The sequence below is a fragment of the Pogona vitticeps genome, chromosome ZW-PAR, assembly GCF_051106095.1.
Source record: "Pogona vitticeps strain Pit_001003342236 chromosome ZW-PAR, PviZW2.1, whole genome shotgun sequence".
NCBI classification, from domain to species: Eukaryota; Metazoa; Chordata; class Lepidosauria; order Squamata; family Agamidae; genus Pogona; species Pogona vitticeps.
In genome coordinates, this window is record NC_135800.1 from 2,891,148 (window position 1) to 2,918,380 (window position 27,233).

At 47.6% G+C, this 27,233-nt stretch overlaps 1 protein-coding gene across 5 annotated transcripts in view; it reads right to left on the reverse strand.

Annotated features, from left to right (window-relative positions):
- Positions 1 to 27,233, reverse strand: part of RALGDS (ral guanine nucleotide dissociation stimulator) — a 73,807-nt gene that overhangs the window by 16,729 nt on the left and 29,845 nt on the right. For all 5 annotated transcript variants that reach the window (XM_072984914.2, XM_072984911.2, XM_078382799.1 and 2 more), the window contains exon 2: positions 166 to 276. In XM_072984914.2, coding sequence (XP_072841015.2) covers positions 166 to 276 — 111 coding nt within the window. The remainder of the gene's footprint in view (positions 1 to 165; positions 277 to 27,233) is intronic.

A 27,233-nucleotide genomic window follows, 5' to 3' on the forward strand; every position in this document is an offset into this window, starting at 1 on the left:
TGGCTAGAGACCTAAATCACCGAGTTCTCCAGCCAGCTGTGTGGTGTGTATATATCACATTTCCAATATTCAGGGGAGGAAAAAGCGACTTGGTTACAGAATCTCGGCTTAGATCCGGTTTAAATTTGCTTTTTTTTGTTCCCGCAGCCCCGAGCCGTCACTTACCCCTAGCCATCGCTGTCCTTTGTTGGCCGTGTGGTGAAGCTGAACTTTCCGGAGGGAGATGCTATAAATCACGCCGTCTTCCACCTCTTCTCCGATCTCCTGGGTGGAGCTCTGGAAAGGAGACAGAAAGAAAAAAAGGGTGGGAGACGTTCAAAATAACGACACACTTATTCCGCCCCCTCGTCGTTATCCAAATAATATACAAAAAAGCCAGCGTTTTGAAGCAGAAGGGGGCAAAGCGCAAGTATGGACCCCGTTCCTTCGATATCAGGGACAAAATTGTATTTCCCCAGGATATCCCAAAGCACCAGGTTAATGTAGGGGCTACACAACCTGTTGGGTGACCCACAGACCCCTCTGTCCGTTAAAAGCACGCCGCAGCAGCCCACTCGCCGAAGTCTGCCGCCTGAGGCAGCCGCCTCGCGTTTTGAAGGTTGTGCGGTTCACGGGGTTGCCGTAAGTCTAACAGCAACAGTGGCACTTAAGACAGGCAGGAGACCAACATCTTCACAAGCCCCCCCCCCCCAAGATACACATACTGTCTCTGTCTCTGTCTCTCTCTCTCTCTCACACACACACACACACACACGTCACAGAGACTTTCTGCCCCCTTGTTTACTTAACCTGGGTCAGTCATTTATTTCCTTTTGCACGTTTCTGGAAGGGATGCAACAATACACCTGATAGGACTTTGTGTGTGTGTGTATTCGCACACAAACAGCAGAAGGAGAGGTCAAGCCTGCGCTGAACAAACAGACCCACCCAAATTGTTTGGATATCGTCCAGAGCCTTTTTTGGGGGTTACCATCCCCGTTTCCGGAAAACTCATCTCTAAAAAATAGCGGCGAATGGTCCCACCGTCCTCCCGCTTTCTGAACAGAACACAGAAAAACAAACAGTGAAAGGTTCAGGGAATGCAGAAAACGGCAGCAGGAAAACCCCAGAAAAAGACCTCACCTATTCCAGAATCTGAAAAAATAAAAAGCTCCTTGTATAGAGACGCCATGTAAACAACTACGGGGACTAATCCAGCTGCATTCTTTGGGCTACGGATTCAAATCACCCATGACCCCAAACACGTTCCAGCGGTCTGTGCTTCGGAGGACGCCGACACGTGCGCCTCGGCCCTCGTTCCCGGCAATAAATGTAATAAACAATAAAATTAGGTAACAGAGCTGGACAAGGAAGCATTCTGAATCCTTGAGAACAGCGGGCCAATGTTAACTATCATTTCTCCTTGGAAGAAATAATTCACGTGGAAGGACTCAAAGGCCCATTTTGAACTGTCAAGTCCAAGGATGTATGGGGCAAATTATGATTTTAGCTCTGGTTTTATTTCGTATCAGAAAAGTGGAACGATTACAGGGCAATCTCTGAGATGTCCATTTACGATTCAGTCCTGCATCCTTGTTCTTATGCATTTTCTTATTTAAGCATACACCCAACAGAATATGGCCAACCTTCACCCTACAATAATCACTCATCAGTATAGGGCTGCACGCTTGCAATGCGATGCTATATGCACAAAGCTGGGGGTGCAGGTTCCGTTAAATTCAGTGGACTTACTTCCAAGGAGACACGTACAGGACGTTCACTTCTTTCAAAGCCATCGAAAGCTAGCGGCTTTCATAACCCACCTTGTAACTATTAATGCCCCGAATCGTCTAGAAAAAAAACATTTTGCTTTCTGCAAACTCCGTAAATTATCTGCTGATTAAGGACATGCACGTAATACTTCCATTTTTCATCTAATTCTTTCTCCTTTTGACCCTTAACCACAGGCTGACACGAAGTTTTGCTTAGTTTAAGACATACGCCCCGTACAGTGTGAAGTACAGCAGGACTCGGTATCCACTGATTCATTTATCCACTGCCTGAAAAGTACAGTACTCCCCTCCCGGATTTATTTACTGGAACTGGGCCCTAGAGGGAGCCAGAGGCTATAATGTATAGGGTTAAAAACTTCCACGTTTTTCGACATCCGTGGGGAGGGGCGTGGAACTGATCTCCCACAGATAGTGGGGTCCCACTCTATTCCCTTGGGCCCGTGAGGAGCAGATTGCCTTTTGAACTGTCTTTTTTTTTTTAATGTTAAGACGGCCTGAATCTTATCCAGAAAAGATGAGCCAGATTGGCCCCCTCCCAAAAAAATCTGATTTTCTCCATCTGTCCCCTCCAGTTCAGAAATGTTATCTCAGGTGCGAGACCAGGTTTCCAGCAGCTGCCTCTGTCTCTGCTTTGTTTTCCTTCTTTCGTTTCTAAAACATGTGGCGATCCACAGGGGGGGTGGAGGAGCATAACAGGAAGAGAGAGAGGAAGGCGTCGAATTTTCCAAAGAAACACAACTTTGAAGCCACCCAACGAAGTTTCGCATCTTGGACGTGCCCGCCTTTCACACTTTCGGCTTTCCATTTCTGCTAAACGAACCCGGTTTGTAAACTCCGAGGAAAGATGAATGAGAAAAGCAAGAAAAACGGGAAGGAAACAGAGTGAGCGAACTCTTTTTTTCGGAACGGGGCCGGGGACTTCTTCCCCTCCCTGCGGCGGCCCGGGGACCTCGTGAGCTTCAGCTGACAGCTCAGATTGCTAAGTCAACTTTTCTATTCTGCCTCTGAGTTCCCTGGTCGTAATTTGTTGCTGATGCAAGCATTGGGTCACCGCAGAAAAGTTCATTAAAAGCCATGTTCTGGGAAGAGCGGAAAGATGCACGAGGCGAGGGACCTGCGTGTTTTCTTTCTTTCTTTAGAACATCTTAATTCATCTCCTCTTAAAAGGAAGTCTGATGTCGGACTCTGCACAAAGCTTGCTAACTCATCATTAGGGAGAGTTGCTTTATGGACGTACTGTCCATGAAGGAAGGTTCCAACTTCAGAAGTAGTCCCGCTGGACAAACGATAAACGAGAAGGGTCCCACCCTTCTCCTGGTGTCTGGCTTGGGGGCAACTGGAAATCAAGTCCCAGAACTGTGTGGAAACTTCTCGAAGAATCCTAGATTCATGGAGTGGGAAGTGGGCCTTGAAGGCCATCAAGTCCAACCCCCTGCTCAAGGCAGGAAATCCATGTCAAAGCAGATCGGGCAGATGACGGTCCTGTTTTCTTTTGAAGACCTCCAGAATTGGAATGCTCTCCACCTCCCCTTGAGGTCATGGGTTCTGTCGTCGTACCACTTTTGCCCGAGAGATCTGTGCAACACCATCTTGCAAAACTGGACAGGTCTTCTTGCTTTGGTTTGAACACCCTTCAAAATCGCTACAGGCGTTGTACCCAAGCAGACATTCGATGCCCGCCCTTCTGTTTGCCCAAGTTTGCGGTTTCATAGAACCTGATCCAAACATTTCATTTTGGAATTCATTTCATTTGATCGGATTTAAAAAGTAAAAAAATTCGTTCTGCTCCAAATCTGGACCAACGTGCCCTTTATGCATCCCCCCCATAGGATAAGGGCACAACGGCATCTAGAATATGGGGTGAGGACATCTCAGAGAATCCCACGGGTGTTCTCAGCCTGTCCTCTTGATCACACAACGCCAGGCCCTAAAACCACGCACACTGGCTCAAAACCACGAATCTGTAAAGAAATCCAGATCTTTCTTTATTCGTCTCGAGCGGTGCAGAATCCCCAACCGTTGGCGCACATGGAACAGAGGCAAAATCAAAAGCCAGTTAAAACGTCAAGACGATCAGATGAGTTTTTGAGATGTCCGCAGGAACCCTTCCTCGGCTTCAGCTGTTGTCCAAGGGGTCAAGGATTCACAAACTGTCTAGGATTCAGTGATGTTCCAGTCCAGTGTTTCTGGAAGTCACGGCATTGCTGGCTGCATGCTTGACCCAGAGGATGTCCACGCACAATGTTTTCCTGCTCTTCAGGGAGGCCGCTTCGATGTCCCTCGGCATTCCAGATTAGACCTAAGCCCTCCGCAGTCAACAAAGCCTGGTGGAGTCGCCAGCGTTCCCCAACAGCTTGGGTCCAGGAGACAACTTAAGAGGGTTTGGCGAGACACGATTACCCACTTAGGCAGAATGATGGTGCAATTTCTCCTGGAGAGCATAAACCGTCAGTTGCGAAGAGGTGAAAGTTCGCTTCGGAGGGTCTGAACGCCATAAATCACACGGGCAGGGTAAAAAGCTCTTGGCATCGCGACTCAAAGGGCTTTTTTTTTTTTTTGCAAACGGAGAGCAAAGGGTTGGCCAGCAAATCGGTCTCCCAAGCGACCTGTTCCAAAAGGGGGCCAGAGTGAAGAAGGTTTTCTTCCAAACTTAAGGACTCGCAAAAGGATTGTCAATCTCGCAAAAACAATCAATCGCTGGAAATCGGAGGGAGGTGGATTTATCGTAGCTGCAATGACAATACCCGCATTTGTCCCAAGGTATCTTTGATTGACATTACAGAGAGCTGTTTCCAAATGTGGTTTTTTCCCCCCATCCCCACTGGCATATAAGAAATGAAATGCAGCAACACTTTGGATCACTATGTTGTTAGTTGTCGAGTCACGTGCAACGTATGGCGACCCCATGAATGAGAGATCTCCAAAATGTCTAGTCCTCAGTAGCTGTGCTGAGTTCTTGTAAACTCAAGCCTGCGAATTCTTTAGAGTCAAGTCCGTCTTGTATCTGGTCTTCCTCTTTTCCTGCTGCCTTCAACTTTTCCGGACATTATTGTCTTTTCCAGAGAACCCAGCCTTCTCAGGATGTGCCCAAAGCAGGACAGTCTCCGTTTCAACATCTTTGCCTCCAGAGAGAGTTCAGGCTTGATTCGATCTACGACACACTTGGGAACATCTGGGTGAGAGGAATCAAGGTCTCCCCAAATCCTCAGACTGTGGGGGGGGGGGAGGAAACCCCAAATTGTATGACTTTGGCTGCTTCGGTACCCCCACTGTACTTAGGCAGCATCGCAGGAGAGCGGCCGCCGAGGAGAAAGACTTAGAAAGAGGCAAAGCGATGCAGACGTGCGAGCCGCAGCTTTTCATTGTGGCTTCTCGCAGTGCACCAAAAACTAGCACTTAGCCTAAAATCCTGGGCTACTAAGAGATGCACGTAAGTGGCCATTAGTCGGCCTTCCCTCAGCAAATAATGGGATATCATGACACTGCAGGCAACAATAGCCTAAGGAGGCTATTTTTAAATGCAAAAGCTTCTTGGACAGGCCTTACAGCAAAAAAATAAAAGCCTTCTGGCTCCTGTCCCGAAGGCCCTACCGGGCAGATTTAAACCTAAATGGGAGGGGAAATAAGTCTAGTTTGCAGGACTGTTTCTAAATATGTACGTGAGCAGGAGCGGTTGGTTGACGAGAGGTCTCTGTGGCTCAGCACACACACATCCCAAAGCCGCACGCTGTTAGCCAGGGATGGAGACGAGAAGCTTCTCATCCATAGCATCATACTGCTAGCTTTCTAAGTGCGGGGAATTCAAGCCAAAGAACCATGCTCAATTCAACCAACCGACCAGTTGCCTACGTGCCACCCGGTATGAATGCAACCGCAGTGGATGATGGGGTTCAGAAGTGCACTCAAGATACTGGAAGGAAAAGCCATTCTGATTTACTAACCCTGGCCAGTCCTAGCCTCCGTCACTGCATCATGTGGCAGGGAATTCCACAGTTCAATCAAGAAGCACATCAGTTTAGCGAGCCCCTGGATGACCCGGCATAGGAACGAACTCTATTTTATTTTCATGGACGCATTTGTACACCTCGGCAACCCTTTGCCGAAACAAAAAAAAAAATACACGACACCTTCCTCTTCCTGTCCAGATTAGATAATGGTATTACCGTACTCTGTGAGGACTATACCACAATTAAATGTGTCAGAATTGGGTTCCACGGCTAAAATTTCTATTTGTGAAGTGTCCGATCCAGACAGCGCCGGCGCAACAGTGGCTTAACAATCCCGGGTAAAAATCAAATAAATAAATAAATAAATAAATTTCTTCAGGTTAAAAGCAATCATACGGCTCTTTCTGGACTATTCGGGGGGCATCAATCTTGACCAAACCCACTTTCTGCCATTCACCCCCCCCCCCCCCCCGATTGAGCCAGATTTCGATGGGAACAGCATGGTCGAACGGCCCAGGTTGAGAGCTTGCCTCGGGCGTACGTCCCAACAAAACAGAGCAAAGTCAACAGATAACTTTCAAGAAAGGGAAAATTCACTGTTTTCCTCATTTCTTGGCGCGGGATTTGCTTCGCAGCTCCGAATGACTCACAACTTCCACCGATATTATGATCACCCTTCTGTTCCCGTTACTAGGTTTTTCACAGCCTCCGTTCGCTGTTACTGCAGCGAGGATATTGTTAGAAGACACCACGGCTCTCTCTGTGAAGCAAAATCTACCTGTGTCAGCTGTAGTAACAGGGAAAACCTCTGAATGGAGAGAATAAAACTCATTTGTAATCTCCCCTGGATTAATTTCACGGGCATCGCGGCACTTTCAAGTCCGATTCTATTTAGTTTTAGAGCAGGAAACTTATATATACACACTCTCATCACTGTCACCAATGCACACACATGCTCTCATTACCATCATCATCCTTCACTGTCAATCTAGCCGGTAGCAGATGATGAGAACTAGGGCGCCCCAAAATCTGGAAGGTCACAGATTTTACCAGATTTGTTAGGAAAATGAACTACGTAATTATATTTGGAAACCAGATTATGCATTAGGCTTTTTAAAAAAAAGACATTGTGTTATTTTGAATGCTTTGGTTTAACAGCGTTTACCGTAATGTTTATGCCTCAGCAGCTGTCCTGGAGACCTGATGAAGTTCAGGGTATATAAATCCCGTATGAAATTGATGTTTATAATTTTAAATCTTTCCTAAATGCGCTTGCTTATTTATTTATTTATTATTGTTTGTTTGTTTCATTTATAGGCCGTCTTTCTCCCACGAAGCGGATCCAGGTGGCTAACAATATTAAAATGTGAATTTCGTTGTATGTGTATATACTTACAATGACAATAAATTATTATTATTATTATTATTATTATTATTATTATTATTATTATTATTATTATTATTATTATTATTATTATTATTATTATTAAAAGAACCAAATTAAAAATAAGAGATCTTAAACATTAAAAAATGAACTACTGCATATTTCATTAAAGGAAAGCAGATATTTAAAATTATCTTAAACAAAAACCGTCCTAACTACCTAACAACTAGTATTTTCTGGGCAACTTTCAAAGAATAATGAAAAAAAACCCTAACCAGAGGTATTAACATTCCTGCCTGTACTTATAATCCATCCAGTTTGATTTAGTTTTCGACTTATACAAAGGCTGAAAACTTCACGTCCGATCAGCAGCTCTTACATAAGCCGAAAATCGCATGACTCAACACCGCCTCCAAAAATACCTCAAAAAACCCCCTTCTCTACCCGACGCGCAGAAACCATTCTGTTTTCTCTCCGGACCAAAGGCTAAAAAAGAAGAAGTAGCAAGCAAGCAACGGAACTATTTGCTGGCCTCCAAAATAGGAACAAGAGGGGAAGCCGTAGCAAGAAACACAAACGTCCTTTTCATAAGAGGCCACCATTCAAGAAACTCCAGCGCTTTCACCCCGACATCATGTTCGGTTTCGTTTGCCGATTCGGCTTGCTTGAGAAATCGCCCGGAGGGAAAGCCCACAGCCGGGGACAGGCCTGGTTTCTAAAAACCCAACAGTCCATAGTGTGGCAATGAAAAACCATCTATATAAAAAGACGGATGTTAAGAGTTCGAGAGTTACCAAGCTTGCTTATCTGTCTCAAGAACTCCTAACGCTACAGTCATGCATGCTGCCTCTAGTAGGCGTGGCTGGGAAGGACCTTTTCTGGACTGGAGTGACTGCCAATCATCCAACACTAACCAATCGTTCCCTCCTGGCTCTGAATTCTGAGAGAGTCCCGCCTCTCTGCTCAGTGCTGTTTCCCTCTGGACTCCGTTGAACTCTGTTGCCGAAGCAGTCATGTTTTCAGCTTGCAAGTTTATTTGTTCATTGTTAAGTAAATGAAAGAACATTATTATTTTTCCCTTCAAATGTCTCAGAGTGTTGTTGTTGAGACTGTACATGCCAGCTAATGAGGAAAAGGGGTGGACTACTCTGGGGTATTTGAAGCTATTCGGATCTGCGACTCCCCACACTTCTGCTGCGCCACTAGCGGCGTGTGACCCAAGATTCAACACTCTGCAATACTCTTTAATTAGAAAACCTTGACGGCACACAATTAATCCTGTCCTCCTACTCTATGCAACATCCCAGGCGTTGGAAATAAGTCCGGCGAGATCATATCCCGGAGACACACGGTGTGACTTTTGTATCTCAAAAACCTGCGATAAATCACAAGGCCAGGAAGGAAAAAAGGGGGCTCTCCGAAGTCACACGCTACAGAATGATCCCGGCTCCTCTCTCCTAGCCTTGACCACAAGCCTCCCCCCCACCAACGAAACCCGAAGGACCTTGGGTCTGGAGACAATAGATGGCAGGAAACCTCTTTCTGCTCTGCCTGCCTTCCTTCCTGCCTCAAAGCCAAAGGAATCGGGCCAAAAAGCCTATTAAAAAGTTTAGTTCGAGGTTTGGGGGGGGGGAGAGATGGAGAGCCAACGAAATACGCCTGCTTGTATCTGGCCCTCTTGCGCAGAAGTTACGACTAACCAAAGCGGTTCTGATATTCTCCTCCGGGACGTCAACATAAAATCGCACGGCTCGGCACCGTGGACGATCCCGTCGCCCCTTTAGCAGGCCACTGAGTCCTTGGGGCTTGACGGAGACCCACCATTGTAACTGACCAACAGGAATTGACAATGTCTTGAGGTCTCTCTCTCGCTCTGCGTCTTAAGTTTCAAGTCGGCCAACCTCTGCTTTTCAACCTGGCGAAAGATGTCACCCTCGTTCCATAGATGTTTTAAAGGAACCCCATTTCGATCCAAGAATCTCTGAATCCCGTCTAGGGAACCTGAGGCCCACCTCCTACGACGTCTCAAGTCGAAATAAGCATTTTTTCCCCCATAGAATCATAAAATTACAGAACCGTTGAGTCGGAAGGGACTTCTAAGGCCATGGAGTCTGACCCCACCTGCTCAAGGCAGGAGTTCCCCATCCAAGCAGATCGGATAGGTGAGGGGGGGGGTCTAATTTCCTCTTGAAGGCCTCCAGCCTCGGAGGGCTCATCATCTCCGGGTTCCCTTTGTTGTACTGCTCTAACAGTTAAGAAGTTTGTCTGGCTTCTTGGAACTCGAGCCCATAATGACATGTCCTGCACTCTGGGATGATTGCAAACAGATCCCATCTCTCCTCTGTTGGACTCCCTCTCAAGTCTTTGAGAAGTGGACCCAGGACTCCAGACGAGGCCTCACCAGCCCTGAAAGGAGAGGAACTAATATCATCCCCCCCTCGCTAAACCTCGTGTTTCATTCTGTGCTCATTCAGCTTGACTGGGGAAAAAAGAGTGGGGTGGGGGGTTTCTCCCCTCCTATGCAAAGCCAGGGTCCCCAGGGGAAAAGTGTGTTGTGTGTGTAATGCTCTAACTTCCTGGACAGGAAAGAAAACTACTATTTTGCACACAACAAACACTGCTCCAGTTTAACATCCTAGCTTCCAGCGTTCACGGCTCACCTGTTCTGCTTTTAACACATTTTGAGGCATCCCAGGACCTTTTGATGGGGCGAGACTAACAATTCCTCTGGAATCCGATGCAAACGCTTAACGACAAACCCTGCCTCTCCTTCCAAACTCTTTTCTAGTCTTCAATATGTTCTGCAATGTTAGGAGACGAGTTAGATCTTCTTGGGGGGGGGGAATTAAACCAGAAACTTCAACAGCTGAAAACCTACGGCATGCAGGTGTGTATTTAGCTAAACAGGGCTTTGAGAGGCAGTCTTCCAGCATGCACCGAGCGAATCGCGAACTGAAGGGAAGAATTCGGAGCAAAATCCCTCCGCTCCAGACACAAGATGGGGCAGAAGAGAATGGACAGATTCCAGGCGCTCCGTCCGCTTCAGTTTGAAGGACTGTTTGAGAAGCAGCGATGGTTTTAAAAACAGAAAACCACCAGAAGCACCGATCAATGCACCGGGATGACTTATTTTTAAAGCTGGGTGTGTATTTTTTTTTGCAAATCAACAAACTAGCAACCCCCACCAGCTGCGTGGTCCTCGTGCAAAATTCAGAGAACAAGAGTTTGTTTGTGGCTGTAATGGGCTGTCAAGTCACCTCTCTGACTCATGGCAACCCTGTGAAGGAGGGATCTCCATCATGTCCCTGTCCTCAGCTGCCTTGCTCAGCTCTTGCAAAATCAACCCTGTGGCTTCCTTGAGGGAGTCAGCCTGTCTCGTGTTATCAGGTCTTCCTCTTTTCCTGTTGCCTTCCATCTTTCTCAACATGATTATCTTTTCCAGCGAATCCTGGAAAAGTAGCACGGCCTCCGTTTCCACATGTTCGCCTCCAGAGATAATTCAACATTTTGATTTGTTCTGGGACCCACTTCTCTGTCTTTCTGGAGTCTAGCTCATCCAGAACACTCTCCCCTCCAGCAACATATTTCAAACAAATCAATTTTTTTCCTCCCGTCAGCTTTCTTTACTGACCAGTTTACACACCCAAACACGGGGTTCAGAAGCAAAGCAAAGCAAGGAATGAACAAACGAACAAACAAGGATGATCCTGGTCTCCAGTTACACATCCTTACACTTGATGATCCTGCACTGCATGCAAAAAGTCCCTGGGTTTGAATCCTGACACATCTGGAAAATTCCTTGCCTGAAACCCTGAGGAAACCTCTATCTGTCCGTGTCAAGAATCCTGAACTGGAATGATTCAGGATAAGGCAGCTTCTTAAATTTTCCGATGCTTCCTGTGTTTTAATTACAATTTTCCAAGTTTACCTCTCACCGACTAAAAGCCAGATACTGCTTTCTTAATAGATGACGAGGCACATATCTTCAGTTCAGGGACCATCTAAATGACTGGGTTTTAATTCTGTAAGTTGGGTTTGTTGTATGCGTTATTATTTTCGCAGAGCGCCGTGAAACCGGGAAACTGACGAGGGTATAAAGATCTGTAAATAAGCAATCAAAGTTGGACTCAGACGGCAGAGAACTCTGCCACCAGAATGCTCTCGGATTAAGTGAAGCATCCTTTGGGCCCCCCCATCTAATTTAAAGTTAAAATCCCACCAGAGAAGGGGGGGAAATGACACGTTGCAGTCACCGGTACACCCCAAAAGAAGATCGAAGGGTACAAGCTTCGTGGAACGAACAGACTCCTGTCCCACTTCCAGTTTAAAGGGCGCTCCTTCTGGGAAACCGCTCGCTGCCTGGGGTGATGAAATTCCGGAGATGAACTCTGTGCAGAAGAGCCAACATCCCGAGCGCCTGCCTAAGCTTCTGGCAGAATCATCCTGCCAGCAAAGCAGTTTTACAAAAGATCGGCATTTTTCGGCTCTGCGTGTTCCACAGGCTTCCTGTTCGAGCCGAGGAGCGCGGCCTCGGCGGCTTTCCATTTGGCACCGTCATCCCCCACACGCCGGAGGGAGGATGGATGGGTTGGAAAAGAGAGAGCACAGTCCTCGCTGTGAGGACGGCTGGCCGATTTCACCGTAGAACGGGCCCACTAAACGCTGTCTCTCGCTTTAGAAGAGGGAGCCCGCGGTCGTCTGTGCCGACACACCAAACGAAAGGAAAATAAGGAGAAGATATGTTAAAAGACTAACTACTATACTCCAGATTTTTTTTAAACCACTTTAAAAAAAATCGTCACATAATACACAAGCTTTCATGGATCCAAAGCCACTTCCTCAGGCTTGTCTCAGCGCAAAGAACTAAAAATCGTCAAATAAGTGAGCTTTCGTGGATCCAAAGCCACTTCATCAGGCTTGTCTCAGCGCAAAGAACTTAAAAAGTCCAAAAGTTCACGGCAAGACGGATTTGGCCAGAAAAGCTACTCTTTAAGTTACATTTAAGTGATTAAGCACCATGCCGCTTCCAGCGTTAGTCGATTAAAATCTGCTTTACGTTGATTAAAAGCCAGGGAGATTAGGTTTAATTGTGCACTGAGGGTTGTGAGTTATTATTATTTTACAAAATAAGAGAGAGGTACCTATGGAGTTATGAGTTTAAAAGAAACATTTTTTAAAAAGTGTGACGAAGGATGAAAGAAAAAAAATTCACACACTTGCCTTCTAAGAAGGAGTGTGTTTCTCAGTATCTCTCAGAGCTACTGACCAGCAGGGCAAAATCAGAGGCTGGGAAAAAATTCTCGTACACCGCGTGTTTGCCAAATCAGATTGAAACCCAACAACTTTCCTGCCAAAACAAATCTGTTTGTCTCGAAGGCATCACAAGACTAGAAATACCAAAAAAAACACACACATCCAACTCTATCCAAACTTTGCTCTCTGTGTGTCCTTTTTCCTCCCTTATTGATATTCTAGATATTACTCAGCATCGTTTGGCTTCATCTCCAAATGGAGGACGATTCAGCTTGTGCTCCTCTGCTCCAACTGGCCACTTGTCGCAGATGCAGCTCAAAACAGTGGAGCGACTGGTTTTCCAGCCAACACCTGGCCGTTCCACAAAACGGGCCCAAATCTGATCCACCAGAAAGCTCTCTGACCAATGCAGAGAAGAGGAGAACAGAGACATACACACACTCTCCCCAAGTGTACGCCTCTCTCCTCCTCCAATAATCAATGATCAATAACTCCCGGTTCCAGATGACAAGATCCGCAGGGCTCCGATCAATATCCAGAGGTCCTCCAGGCACCAGATGTATGAATGACAGAGGGCCACTAGATTAATTTCCCACAAGGTGCAATACCAGGGGCAATTAAGTACAATGCCGGAGCAATACCCGGGGCAATTAAAATGATGTCTTGCTAGCCCCAAACGCAGCTGTTCTTATCTTGACAACTATCCGATTGATGGAGACCCTTTCCATGAAGGACCTCCAAAAGGGCCTCTTATCAACAGCCCTGATATTGTGTCCTATGAATTAAAGGCCGTGGTTCCTTTACAAAGTCAATCAATCTCACAGTCAAGCTTTCCCCTTTTCCTACTGCCGTCCACTTTTTGCAGCGTTTTGGCCTTTTCCCACGAGTCTCATCTTCTCAAGAGGGGCTCAAAGTCCATTTATCTATTTAAAATGTTATTTTAACCCGCCTTTCTCCTTGAAAAGGACCCCAACGTGGCTCACAACATCGACAGACAATACTGAAAGCTGAAAACAATGAGTAAGTAGACCAGGGTGGTTAACATCATGAAAAGTCGAGTTTAAGCTAAGAACAATGAGTATAAAGAAGTATCTTACAATCATTAAAAGGCACAAAGAACAGTAAGTATGCAAATACTTTTAATAGAACGGCTCTGTGGCCCTCCCTCGGCTGGGAATACCATCTGGAGAGGCCTTTCTCTTGATCCCACCACCTTTACAGGTGCATTTAGTGGATACACAGGGCAGGGCCTTCTATGTGGCTACTCCGAGACTGTGGAACTCCCTCCCACTGGAGGCCAGCCTGGCCCTATCTTGGCTCTCCTTCCGCCAGCGGGCCAAGACCTTTCTCTTCAGGCAAGCCTTCCCTCGGTGACTCGCTACCTATGTGCGCTTTTTATATGCGCATTATTGCTTTGAATGGGTTTCGGTGGCTGCTTTTGTTGACCCTCTTTTAATCTGGCATTGCTTTGACTCTTTCTAGTCTGGGTATCCTTACTGTTCTGAGCTTTAAATATTGTATTTTAATGAGGTAAGCCACCTTGGGTCCTTCTTAAGGAGAAAAGCAGGTTAAAAAAATCCAAAATATTTTAAATAAATAAACAAACAAACAACGGTGCTCCCTTTCATTTAAGCAGTACAAACAGGTGAACGTTTAGTGCCAAATCTGTTTCCTGGGAGAACCGACCCAAATTTCTAAACTGTATATCCAGGATAGAAAGAACTTGATTTTTTTTTTTTTAAAAATCCAACCAAGGAGAAAGCCGGCTGTTTTTTTCCTCCCCTTTCGCCGCAAGAACGTCCCACCGGGGCCGCGCGGATACGGAAGCATCCGTCTGCCTTTGAGGTAGACTCAGCTGAAGATGAGGGGATCTTCTCTCGATTCGAGAAAGAGAGAGGCTGGAGGCGTCTTTTGGAAGCCAACGCGCCCGGGTTCCAGAACGGAGGGAAGGCGCACCAGAGCGAGGTCGGCGAACGAGAATAACCCTGCTCATTGTGTCTCCTCTGTGCAAATTCTCTGTTAATGGGAGAAGCGACACATTGCGCAGAGAGAAGGAAAAAGAGGCAATCGCTGCATTACATTCCCTGTCCCCATCTCTCTCTCTCTCTCTCTCTCTTTCTTTTCACTCTTCCATAGTACAGTGACCCAGTAAACAGCTGAAGCAGGAAAGTGCAAGGACAGCCTTCATTGAAAGAGAACGATGAGGCGCCCACCCCAAAGCGGTTTGCAAAAAGAGCTGAAGGGAGGCATTGTCCAGCAAGCGGTGCCACCCACCCACAGCTGACATGAGGTTCCTCTGTGCGATGCCACCAAGAGAACCGAAGCACGCTCCTCCTCTTCCTCGGTCTCCAGCGTGAGCCTCAACAGCAGCCCTCTTACAGATCCGGGGAGTCCAAAATCGTCATGCGAATCCCCAGAGCGAGGCCAACTGTGGCCCCAAAAACCGAGATTTCCCATTCACCGTTTGCTGCTCAGAAACCGACCCGCCGTGGGACCCGAGAACAACGGGCACAACAAAAACCACATGCAGAGGGAGAAGATGGAGGAAGACTTTTCTCAGTTCTGCTACGAGCGAGAGGGATCTTGGAAGCGATTTAGATCCACCTCTGGATTCGAGCCAACAGTGTGATGCGGCTGCAGAAAAGGCGAAGACGATTTTAGGATGTCCGTCATAATAATGGGTTCAAGTTATAGGAAGCCAGATTTCGGCTGAATATGAGGGGAAAAAACCCTCTTAACTGTTAGAGCAGTTATTCTGTGATTCAAAGCAGAAACGAAGCATCTTCCGAAGATGAAACATTGGTTCAAACCTCAGTCGCATCCACTATCAGACCAACGGGTCTGCATTTAAAAGTATAACATTTCACCACCAAAGCCCTGGAGGGTGTTTGTCCGAACGAGGAAGGGTTTTTTTTTATATCAAACAAACAAAAGTCCATTCCCCCTGTCATTGCTCGGAAAAGGAATTCAAGGTGGCAAACGGAAAAAACGAGCGAGATATATATGCAGGAATCTTCAATACAAATACTGTAAATGGACAAACCGCAAGAATAACAAACAGGTGGAAAAACAATGAAAAGACCGGGGCTAAAGAAAGCAAAGACACACCCAAAGATTTTAATTTTTTTAACCAAATTCTTGCTTAAACGGGGACGTTTCACGTGATGGCCGTGAAATTGACCGGATGGATCTCCTTTAGAAGAGAATTTTTTAACGGGGAGGGTTTATCTCTGAAATAATTTCAAAAAGAGGGAGACAAAAGGACTTTCAGTTCCAAACACGTCTATATACTTCTGGCCTTGGGCTTTTCAGCTACAATATGATACAGGGCACATTTTTCTGGAGAGATGGGGTGGGAATGTCTCCTTTAACCACACTCCTATCACTGAGATTTCCTTTGTAACCTTTCCTCCCCCTACGAAGCAGGGGCCCAATATCCTGTCGCAGAGTTTTGAATTTCTGGTTAAATTCCTCTAACTGCCGAACAAAAACGCAGGGATTCACAGAGCAGAATAGCGTCACGTTTCCCCGAAGCAGACCACGCCTTTCCGTCTTCAACTGGCACTTACAGTCTCACTCTGAGACGGCAGAGAAAAGAAGAAAAGGTTTCGTTACTTTTGATTGAACAGATCAGACGGCAAGCTGACAGACAGGATGGCTTTCGGCAACAGACCTCAACCGATTTAAAGAGAGGGAAAGAGGCCCAGAGCAGAGAGGTGGGGTTCTCTTTGAATTCAGAGGCAGGGAAGGAATGATTGGTTAGTGCTGGAGAGATTGACAGCCGCCCCAGCCCAGAAAGGCCCCTCCCAGCCTTGCAGCATGCAAGGTTGCAAAAACACCAACAGATGATGGTTTCTCACCCTTGGTATATTGAAGGGCAGCCCTCGGATTTGAATTCACGGGAGTGAAAGAAAAATGTTCTTTTCAACCAAAGGGTAGCATATGCAGAATCATAAGTACAGAGCTATAAGCACCACATTTTTATTTTTAAAGGCTTCACACCTTGCACAGACACCTAATTCCCTCATGGGTTGTCCACGGAGGAAGCGACACAACCCACTCTGTTAACAGCAGAAATCAAGCAGTATAGATTTTTAGACTAGCACCGTTTGCAAAAAAAAAGAAAAAAAAAGAGTGATACGTCTGAAGGGCAATTAAGTAGGATCTTTTAGCTTTCTACATGCCGAAAAGTTTTTCAAATTTTCCACCACGCTTCTCCACTTCTTGCATTCAACTGGCACAGCCTATACATAGGTTTAACCCCCCCCCCCCCAATCGCTCTGCATGAGAAAGAGACCGACCCATTTCTGTTCCACAAGACTGACCCCCCGGAAATGGCTTACGGGGAAGTGAACGCCTCTTGACTAGCATACAGAACTGGCTAGATAGCTCAAGGGTGGAGGTCTCTGGCTGCGAGCAGCCAAAGGTTGGGAGTTCGAATCCTGACAGGGTCACCTTGATGAGGGCTGGACTAGATGATCCCACAGGGTCCCTTCCAGCTCTGCCATTCTAAAGTTACAAATTCTTCTGGAAGGGATCATTCACGCACCTGACGGCATGCATGCCAGCGGCAAAATCTCGCTGCTAAGAATCCGTCTTCTTTCTGTCTCCTTTCCTCTGCAAAAATTCTTATCAGCAAGACACCCGCAGCTATTGTTTCATTATAAGTACTCTAACGGAAGGGCGGGTCATGAAAGTTTAGCGCAAGACGGGGCAATTTAATAAGGGAAACACAGGGCTGTTGCTAGGGACACAAATCGCAGGTGCTACGCGGAAACCTGTCGGGTGACTTCTCTGCATGAGGCATTACTCGCTGTGTAACACTGGCAGATTCTCGTTTCTTCCTGTGGGATCCTGGCTTTTGTGACTTAAAACCACACACAGACACACACACAATCGCCGTCAGTCCAGGATTGGTGGTCTCGGCGGATCTCCGGACCCCACGCAGCAGTCGGCTGCCAAGGAAGCAATACTAGGCAACTCCTCATGACGTTTGCATTTTAAACAAAAAGCAAAGTACCAAGTCCTCATGATTTGCCACGGGCACGGTGTTCTGTTTGCACTTTGCTTCCTGGCTAGTAAACTCTGGGGACTTAAGGTGAAAGAGAGGAACAGGCCAAGATCTGGGAAACTGGAAACCAGAAACACTTCTGCTTTGTAAAAGAAAAAAAGAAAAAGCAATTTATTTACGTATGTGGTGGAGTTGCAAACCAAGCAAGATGGAATGGTCAATGATCTTTAAAGAGATTACTGAAATAATGAGTACTGGTTTACAACTGTCTAAATATGATTAATAATAATCATGAAAGGAAGAGAGAAGAAAAATAATCAATTACTAGTGGCAATGCTTATATTTACAAAGAACTGGGGTGGAAAATAACCACCAATTTAATATGGGCGGATGGTATAAAGAAACGTGGAATATGGCCATCCATGGCGAATTAACCTATGAAATGAACTAAGGTTTAAAAAAAGAACATTGGATATTAATGATTTTCAAGAAATATGGAATTTGTTTCTGGCAGATGTGCTTGAGAAATTTAAGATGGTACACCTCTGGGGACAAATCGAGGTATTTCTAGAGTGAAACGGGGCACTATAAAACATAACGTAAAGGAACACAGAGTCAATAACTGAACGGGCTTTAAAATTTCCTTTTTAAGTTGATACGTTAGAGTTTTGTATATTTTTTGCTGTCATTTTATTGAAAAACAATAAAACTTTTTTGTGTGTGTTTATGTTTTAAAGAAACACTTCGGCTTCATTGATATTTTGACTTGGTAAAGAACATTTTAAAAACAAGGTGTGCTTTTCAAAGCCTTTTTCCAACTGGCATTCAGCTGTTGTGTATTACACAGTAGCTAACGTCCAGCCTCTAAAAATAAAAAGGGCCCCGTCTCCCAGATTAAGTTGCCTCCAGTTGCTGTCATCTCGTCTCTCTGCCTTTTTGCAAGTCAAAACAAAAAGGACACCCCCCCAACACACACACACACACCAATGCACACAAGCCCACTGTGTAGCTAACATCCGGCCCGCGACACACAAAACTGAGCCTGGATTGGGGGGGGGGGGGGGAATCCAGGCTGTGTTTTTCTTTCCTCCTCAAACAGGCAGAGACAGAAAAAAAGAGGGGGGGCCAAGGAGATCGGAACTGGCCGGACAGCTACATCCGTGCGGCACAACGTGAAGGATGCCCTGCTGGAGATGATGCCAGCATCAGCATCCGCAGGAGGAGAAGTTGAGCTCTCAACCTAGAAAAGCACCATCCATCCATTGCGCCAGCAAAACCCAACGGCTGCTCAAGCAGAAGCTGCTTAGTAAGGTCAAGTCTGGGGACTACAAGGCCCAGAATCCCCCAGCCATGCCAATCTGGGGATTCTAGGAGTCGTCAGCTGGCCCCCTTCCTTCCACAAAGGCAGGCTTTTCCTGCGCCAGTGTGTTGCGTTTCGTTCTGAGATGGATTGTTGTGCTCTGCTGCTTTGAATGTGTTTTTAGTATTGAGTTCACTGACCGTTTTTAATATAATACTTGTTTAATTATTTTTTCTCAACTGGGGCGGGTGGGTTTGCCAGTTCCTTGGCTATTATATATATTAAAAGGGGGGGGGGTCATGACTTGAAAAAGGTTGGGAATCACTGATCGATACAACCAATGACGACCGGCAACCACTGTCCAGATTTTCGGAGGTGGTCTTTCACGTGCCAGATACGGGCTTTACAGCAGTGTGAGACCCCCTTGACTCCAGCAAGGAAAGGCTGTTCTATGGGGCATCGCTAAGAGACAGGCCACCCTTCTGGGTATTTCTACACTACCAATGCCACCCTTCCCGATGTTGGGTATGGGTAGCGACATGGATGAAGGCTCAAGTTGGAAGTTCGATTCCCTATTGCGCCTCCTGGACAGGGGCTGGACTAGATGATCCCACAGGGTCCCTTCCAGCTCTTCGGTTCTAAGATGATGAGGCTGACTTCATCTCTGACGTAACGCCAGCTATGTGCAGAATCCACACCCCGACTTGCAAACTGCCCTATAAACTCCCTTATTAAAGCTGTTGCGACAACCCAGCGGTAGTAGAGATTGCCGTGTTCGTTAACCTTAATTAGCCACTTGCCACCTGGCCCTGAGGAATGAGCACGGCAATGCCAGGCATGGCAAGTATGCCTTGCGACTACCAAAGAATGATCTACATGGGCCACGCTACAAGGCCCCCAACGGATCTAGGCTTTGAGTTGCATAACATGGATTTTAAAAAATCCGGAGACCTCAAGCCGTGCCCAAAATGGAATGCCTCCTGTCTTCTATTTTTTGCCACCCCTAATCTTTCTTTTTTGGTGGGACCCGAGTTCCGATCCCTATCTGACCGCCCATGTCACCAGGTGAATGGGGGCCGCCCGCGATCTCCCAAGCTTCACTCACCTCCCGAGGCGGCTCGGAAAATAAAATTGGAAAAGCCACCTCCAGAAATGCTATGGACCCTTTCCCTTCTTCGGCGATCCCTTCCACCGTCTTGCTTCTATTCGCCGTTTTTTACGCTGCCTTTCTTTTTAGTTTAACTGACCGACAGGCTGGTTTGATTTCCTACCTTGTTCTTACGCTTACGGGGTTATTATTTAATATGTTATTGTGGTCGATTTTATTGCGAACAAGGCCCGGAGTGGCCTTAGTTGCCAGATGAGCGGTATATAAATCAAATAAATAAATAAAGATGAAAAGATATCGCTAATAATGAAAGGTAACGACCCCACCGGATGGGACGGTGACAACGATAACCCGCAGTACCGAACGGCTCTAACCAGGCCGCGTGGACGCCTTGCCAAGCCTCCCCCCCCCTTTGGATACCACTTGATCTGACCAAAAATTCCACCTTATGGCATTTTGGGAATGGTCGTGGAGCGCGGTGCTCGAATTTCCTCCTGCTAGCGAACTGCGGCGCACGAAGCTGAACAGCAAATGTGGATTTTTCTTGTCCTCCCCCTTTTTTCTGCTCTCATGAAAAAGCTACGTCCAGTTTTTCACCGACACAAGGATTACGATGGTGCAGGAATTCAATCCACCCCCTCATCCCCCCCCAAAGCTTCCCAAGACGTGCAACCCCCCCCCTTTCCAGGCTCCGGCTGGCATTATATCCAAAATTCGTCCCCTAGCAACAGGCTCCAAACCCACCCACCCTTTCTTCTCCGCCAGTCTAGATCTCGGCAAAAAAAAACTTCTGTGTCTGTCGGAAGAGAATCCGTAAAGGGGGAGGAAGCCGACAAGGTCAAAAAAGAAAACCGGTCAGCTTTCCCAGAGGTGAACCGGTTCGGAAAATCGGGAACGGTGAGAAACAAGAAAGATGGGAGATGCAGGGCGGGAGGATTATCTTGTTGAATGCCTCCAACCCTCTGCCCTTCCCCTGCACCAGAGTGCCCGAGAGCTGACACACAACGGCACCAAGCCGACACAACTGCGCCTTTGTTTTCCCCACTGAGGAATCTCTTGTGTGTGGTCAAGGCCTCGTAAACAACTCGTTCCCCGTTCCAGCCTTCCCCATCTTTGCAAAGCCTTCGCTTCTAATTCCCTCCCTAGCAAAGCAGGAAAAGGACAGTAAAGAGATTCTGAGCCTTAAGACCATTTAAGAATATTAATTGCACGGGTATACGCTGTTGTCATTGTGGGCCGTCAAGTCACCACTGACTCACGGTGACCTTATGAATGAGCCTCCTCCAAACGGTCTTGTCCTCAACTGGCCTGCTCAGCTCCTGTAAAGCCTGGGGCTTCGTTTAGAGAGCCAATCCATCTCACATTGGGTTTTCCTCTTTTCCTCCTGCCTTCAACCTTTGCCAGCATTATTGTCTTTTCCAGCACGCAGATGCATAGGAATAGCAGAGAGACCTAAATCCTGTTGCCTAATGTGAGCAAAGTTGCACACTAAAGAATTTCAGGACTCTTTTTTTTTTTAAACCCGCAAGGCATGGACCGAAGCTCAACACTTTGGCTTACGTCACGCAATACGATTTTGGCCCATAGTCTCTCCTATTAACCTCCTGCTGAATGATCACAAGGAAATACAGCAACGTGCTGGGTCAAAGCTTTGAATCGGCAGACTTTTCGCGCTCGGGAAGAGCAAACGAGCAAATCATGAACGCCGATTAGTTCAGGGGCTTTGGTCTGTAGCTGTGGAGCCAGAGGTTGGGAGTTCGAATTTCCCCACTGGGCCTCCTTGACAAGAGGTTGGACTGGATGATTTACAGGGTCCCTTCCAGCTCTGAAGATCAAATGTTATTAAAAGTGCTTTACATTTTTTTTTAAATGGAGCTAATTCCACGAGTCTGGAAGTTTCACTCCCCCTTCCTCGCACGTACTCCCTTCTCGATTCATTACAAACCTTCTCTTGGTTAATCAGGCAGAAAATGAACCGGACTGGGACGGATTCAAGCAAGGTGGCGTTTGAAAAGACCCTTAGCTCCCCTGAAAAGGAGGAAGATGGGTCTCTAAAGACGGTCACCCGTGCTGTGCCAGAGGGGTCAACAAATCTCCGCCAAAGGCCACAACCAATCTTGAGCCAGACGTGCTCCAAAAAGAGGATTGGTGGCGAGCCTGTAGAGGGCTCAATCTGCAAGGCTATTAAAAATAAAAATAAAAAGATTTAGAAGAGCCGTTTTAAAAACACCAGGATAATGCAAACAAACAAAAAAAAGGCTTTTGGGTGGTCCTCGACGGGTGAAAGCATGTTCTTACTTGGAAAGACACCAAGGGGATAAGTCCACAGTTTTGATTCCCAAGGATGCCAATCCGGGCCTAAATCCTCTTAAACCCCCCAACCCAGGAAGATCTTTGGGCGCTCCTATGGAAACCCGGCTGGGCGGTCTCCGAAAGCCTGGATTCTGCCCCCCCCCCACCCTGGCTTTTGAGCTGTGCTCCTGGCACCCCACACACAAATAAGACACAGGAACAGCCCTCCCGGCAAAAGGACGGCTCTTCACCATTTCCGTTGGCAGGTAAAGCAGGATTGCCCGGGCACACCTTTCTTGGGAGGGAGCCAGGGGGGGCCAGGGAAAAAGCCGAGGCGTGAAGTTTGCTCTCTGGACTGCCAGCTGAAGGAGGGGAAAAGGAGACAGTAGAAGTGCCAGCAAAGCAGTCCCGGAGCAGAGCTTCCCAAGAACAGGGGGCAAAAGGACAGAGATTCAAGCAGGGGTGGTCGGAGCGTGGCCTTCAAACTGTCGAGAGACGGCATCGCCTATTAGATCTAGCCAGCGTTACCAGTGAGGATAGAGACCCCGTCGAACAACACGCGCATTTCCTAGCCCACGGCCCTCGAGGGTTCGTGCAGAACCCAATTTTTGTCCAACTGGTCGCCCGAGAAGAATTCTCGCTCGCCCTGGGCGACCACTTTTGTTATATATGCAAAATGTACACGACAGGCCTTTGCCTTCCCGGTGAAGAATTTGCTAGCCTGCCCACTCCGGTGGCGCACGGGGCAGGAAAGAACCCAGTTTTGTAAAGCTGGTCACCAGGAGAGGGTCTCTGTTCTCTACGGGTGACCACCAGCACAGCGGCTTCCAAATAATCAGGGAAAATCCAACATTTCACTAAGTTTTCTCGGTAGGCTGGGAAGCCCGGCTTGGCAACATCTGGGGTTAGAAACTTGCTTTTACAAACATTAACAAGGGGGAATTCTCGGAAGGCCGCAAGCTGTGCTCCGTCCCACGGTTATATCGGGACGAGCAGCTCCCTGCCAAAAGCCATAGCTGTTGCGAGAGAGAAAACGGTTCTCTAGATAAACAACGCCTTAGGTCTGCATTAAGGAGGGCTATCCATTTAATAAAAGCGGGATCACGCAGCTTAAAGACCCCTTTTGTCTGGTCATGCCCTCCAGATTAAAAAAAGGCTCCAGCCCTGGGAAGCCAGCCGGCCGGACTTTCTTTCAAAAGAGACCCGTCTTAATCTTCTAGATAGGCTTAATCTTTCAGAGTCCACTTTGTGCTGGATGGAAGTGGAGTTAACGTGTGTGGACAAGCACCGGAAGGCAGCTTTTTTGGGGGGGGGGATCTGTCTTCACTACAGAATGAGAGCAGTCTGATACCTTTTTAAACATTCATGGCTCCAACAGAGGATCTTGGGACTTGTAGTGACTTAGAACCCTCTGCTGTACTTCGGGGGAATGGCCTAGAGCCGGGGTTCCCCACCGTGGGTCATCCAGAAGTCCTTGGACTGCCAACTCTCAGATGTCCGGGCCAACACAGCTGGTTGGTAGAGGCTTCTGGGAGTTGCAGTCCAAGAAGATCCGGGGGACCCACGGTCGAGAACCACCGCCGAGAGCACTCTAGCACAACCTTATTAGAAGTACAGTGGTGCCTCGCTAGACGATGATAATCCATTCCACTGAAATTGCTGTTTAGCGAAATCATCGTCTAGCGAAAAGGATTTCCCCATTGAAACCAATGGGGAACCGCCGCCGAGAGCACTCTAGCACAACCTTCTTAGAAGTCATAGAAAGATTTGAGCATCTCAGCGTTTGTGCGTCTGCCAGCTAAGGCGGCCGCAACACTGGCAAGCCGAGATCGGAGCAATTCGGCTTTCCTGTGGGCTCGATTCTCCGCCCCAGATTAAGGGATCCCCGAGATTGTGCCGTGTCCACACGGGCTCCACCCTCTGATGCGGTTCAATCCATGCTACAGCCCCCTTTCCTTTGATGGACCCAAAGCTCAAAGCTAGCGCAGCCTAACGGTTAGAGCGTTAAACATGTGAGATCGAGGTTCGAGTTCCAGCTAAGCCACCAAACTCTCTGGGTGACCTCAGGCCAGTGTTTCTCTGCCCCCCCCCGGCACTGGCCCACCTCGCCAGATCGTACGAACCGCCCTTAAGCTCCCTGGAGTACAAGCAGGATAGACAGGCGGGGGGGGGGGGACAAATTAAATAGCCAGCTAAGCACTACCGCATGCCATAAGTGGTAACTGCAGCAGGATAACGAAACGCAGGCGTAAAATAGCTGGCCGATGTTGGAAGGGGGAGGGTTATCACAGAGGAAATCCTCTGGAGAAAAGGAAATCAATTCTGCTTCTCCCCCCCCACCCCATGTCTTGGGTAGATTTCGTTCTGCTTTTTGATTTGATCCTTTGCTTTAAGAGGCTGCCCGAGCAAGCCTGGGCAGACAGTGGCCCTGAAGGAATTCTGCTGACATCCGTGATAATTAATGACAGATTACCTGTGGTTCTCTAATTTCCAAGGAAACTGGAAGGGCTAAAGCGCTTCTGTTATTTAAAAATGAACGGCGGGGGCGTCTCCCCTCCATAGGGAGTGCAACCCAGCAGGGCAAAATTTTTTTTTTAGCTCCGGCAGCTGCAGAGGCGAAGGGGAGCTGTCCTTTCCAGTTTCTAAGATTATCATCCTCTCAGACTACATCGCCCATCGTCCGGCTCATCCATGCACAATGGGCATTGTAGTCCAAGGCATGCCAAATTGAGAAAGGATGCACTGCTATTTAAACGGAGGAGAGGGGCGAAATCCTCACTTGGAATAACCATTTCATCCGATGGCAATTGCTGTTTGTTTTTTAAAGACCCGATTAGGGCATGGGGGAGAATTATGACAAGTGAAATAGAACCTCCATAGCGCGGGGCACTGCAATTTTAAGTATCCGAGGCAGGATTAAAAACAACAAGCGAGAACAGCCGCCATCCTGTCCTGCTTGGGAGTTTCCCAGAAGCTTCTTGCTGTAGCCGTGGGCAGAAACAGGATGCTGGGTTAGAGAGGCCTTGAATTCAATCCAACACCCCCCCCCCAATATATATATATATATATATATATATTTCTGCTTCTCAACAGTCCTCAAGAGGTTGATCTGGGCAAAGCCCCTTTGCAACTGGCAGACGGAGGCCAAGGATGCAAGTCAGAAAAGATAATACAAGTTTTAAAAACAGAATTTGGTGACTATTTCATCCGGGGTGTTCCTCAGCTTTAGCAAATTCCAGCTTTTCCTAGAGATAAGAAGAAAGCAAGGGGGAGGGCTTGATCCACCACTCCCCACCCTCACTCCAGTTTAAAAGAATAATAGGTTTGGAATGGAGGAGGTGGAAAGAGAGGGACTCGCCTCTTCTTGGCATCTTTTTCAAAAACCAGGCCTCTTCGGCTCCTCCTAGCCCTGCAGAAGAAATCAAGGCAGTGAGATGACTTCTTAATGGACCTAACGAGAACCAGATGATGGGCTTTCAACATCTCTCCCCCACCCACCCCGAAAGAGAACAAGAGGGTGGGGTGGAGAGCCGAGCGGGTCTCCCCGGCACGCAAGCGGGATCTGGCTCCCTGCTCTGCCGGAGGCCTGGAAAACAGGGAGGGAAAAGGAGGCCCAGCCTTCAAAGGAAAGATAACACTAAGAAATAAGGGTGGTGGTAAAATTTGCTGTGGACCCACAACACAGGCAAGCCCACCCCAGAGAGAGGCAGAGAACGGGAACCGTGGAGGGACGCTATCATAAATAATTGAGGATTTCCTGCTTCTCAGCTCAGCCTCTTTGGAGACTGCCAGCTCACCCCGCCAGAAAAAAAATAAAGCAGGAATAGAAGCCAGCCTTTGTGTTTACAGATCTGCGGGGCTGATCCGGCTTTTTCGGAAAGCGACAACCCAAACGGAATCGGGCAGTTCCGAGCAAGAGAGCAAATCCTGCCCTCCTCGGTGGCCTGCCCCCTAGCAGCGGAATGGAAGGGGTGGCATTTATTCCCAGCCCGCTGGGAGATGGACAGATCCTGCAAACCTCGGGTCATCTGACGTCGCTTGGCACACAAACGCAGAGCTGTCGCCCTGTGATGGGAGGCCAGAATGCAGTGGCGTAAAATCCACTAAATATCACAACACCAAAGCTGGCGGACAAGATGTTTCTCTTCTTGAACAGATGCAGAGAGGGGGTTTTTTTGGGGGGGTGGTGGAGAATGACAGCCAAGCCCACCCAACAGAAATTGTGGGAAAAAGTAGGGTGGGTGGGTGTGGAGAACACAGGCTTCCTCCAAATCCTGGCCAAGGTCGGGGAGATGATTTTTTTTTTTTTGGCAAAAAGATAAAGCAGGAACAGAAGGTGCAAGAAAGGCTCCCAACAGGAGAAGAGTCGCCCTCCATTAAACCTCTTTCGAGGGCCAGATCTTTCTGTTTCCCACCCGGGGGGGGGTGTTCTCCTAAGAGAGGTTCAACCCTGGCTCCTTGCCTGGCTGGAGCGATCGGTCTGCGATCCGCTCGAGAACAAAACCGAGGGATCCCCACGAAGTGCGCGCATAAATATGAAAGAGGAAAATGAAAACAGATAGGGAAAAAAACGACATCCGAGACCATTCGGCTAGCCGGTGGCTTTTATACTAAAGCTTGCCCAACGGTGAACCGACAGAGGATGACGACGGCAGCAAAATCTCTTAGATGGGGTTGATGCATCAAACAGCCTCAAGGGATCAGACAAAAGGGTCATCGAACCCAGCATCCTGCATCCTACAAGAATCAATAGGATGCTTTCATAAGCTCAGGCCAGGCAGGCCACAGCATCCTCTACTGCCTGTTAGGACCAAAGAGAGAGCTTTCACGATGTAGAGCTGCTGATCTAATTATAAAGTCAAACATTAAGATATTGCCTCTTCACTTTCTCCTCTGCGGATTTCTCTACTCCGCCTCCAAAGGCCTTCGTCACATCTCACAACAACCGTTTCCTAAGCTAAGGATGGTGTCCTCCTCCTCTCTAGAAAACATGGAAGGCAGCAGGAAAGGAGGAAGACCAGATAATACGAGATGGACGGACTCACAGACGTGAGTTTGCAAGAGCTGAGCAGTTTGAAGGCAGGAGATTTGGGAGATCCATCATTCTCAGGGTTGCCGTAAGTCGGAGGCGATTTGACGGCACATCACAACACAAATGTTTTCTTT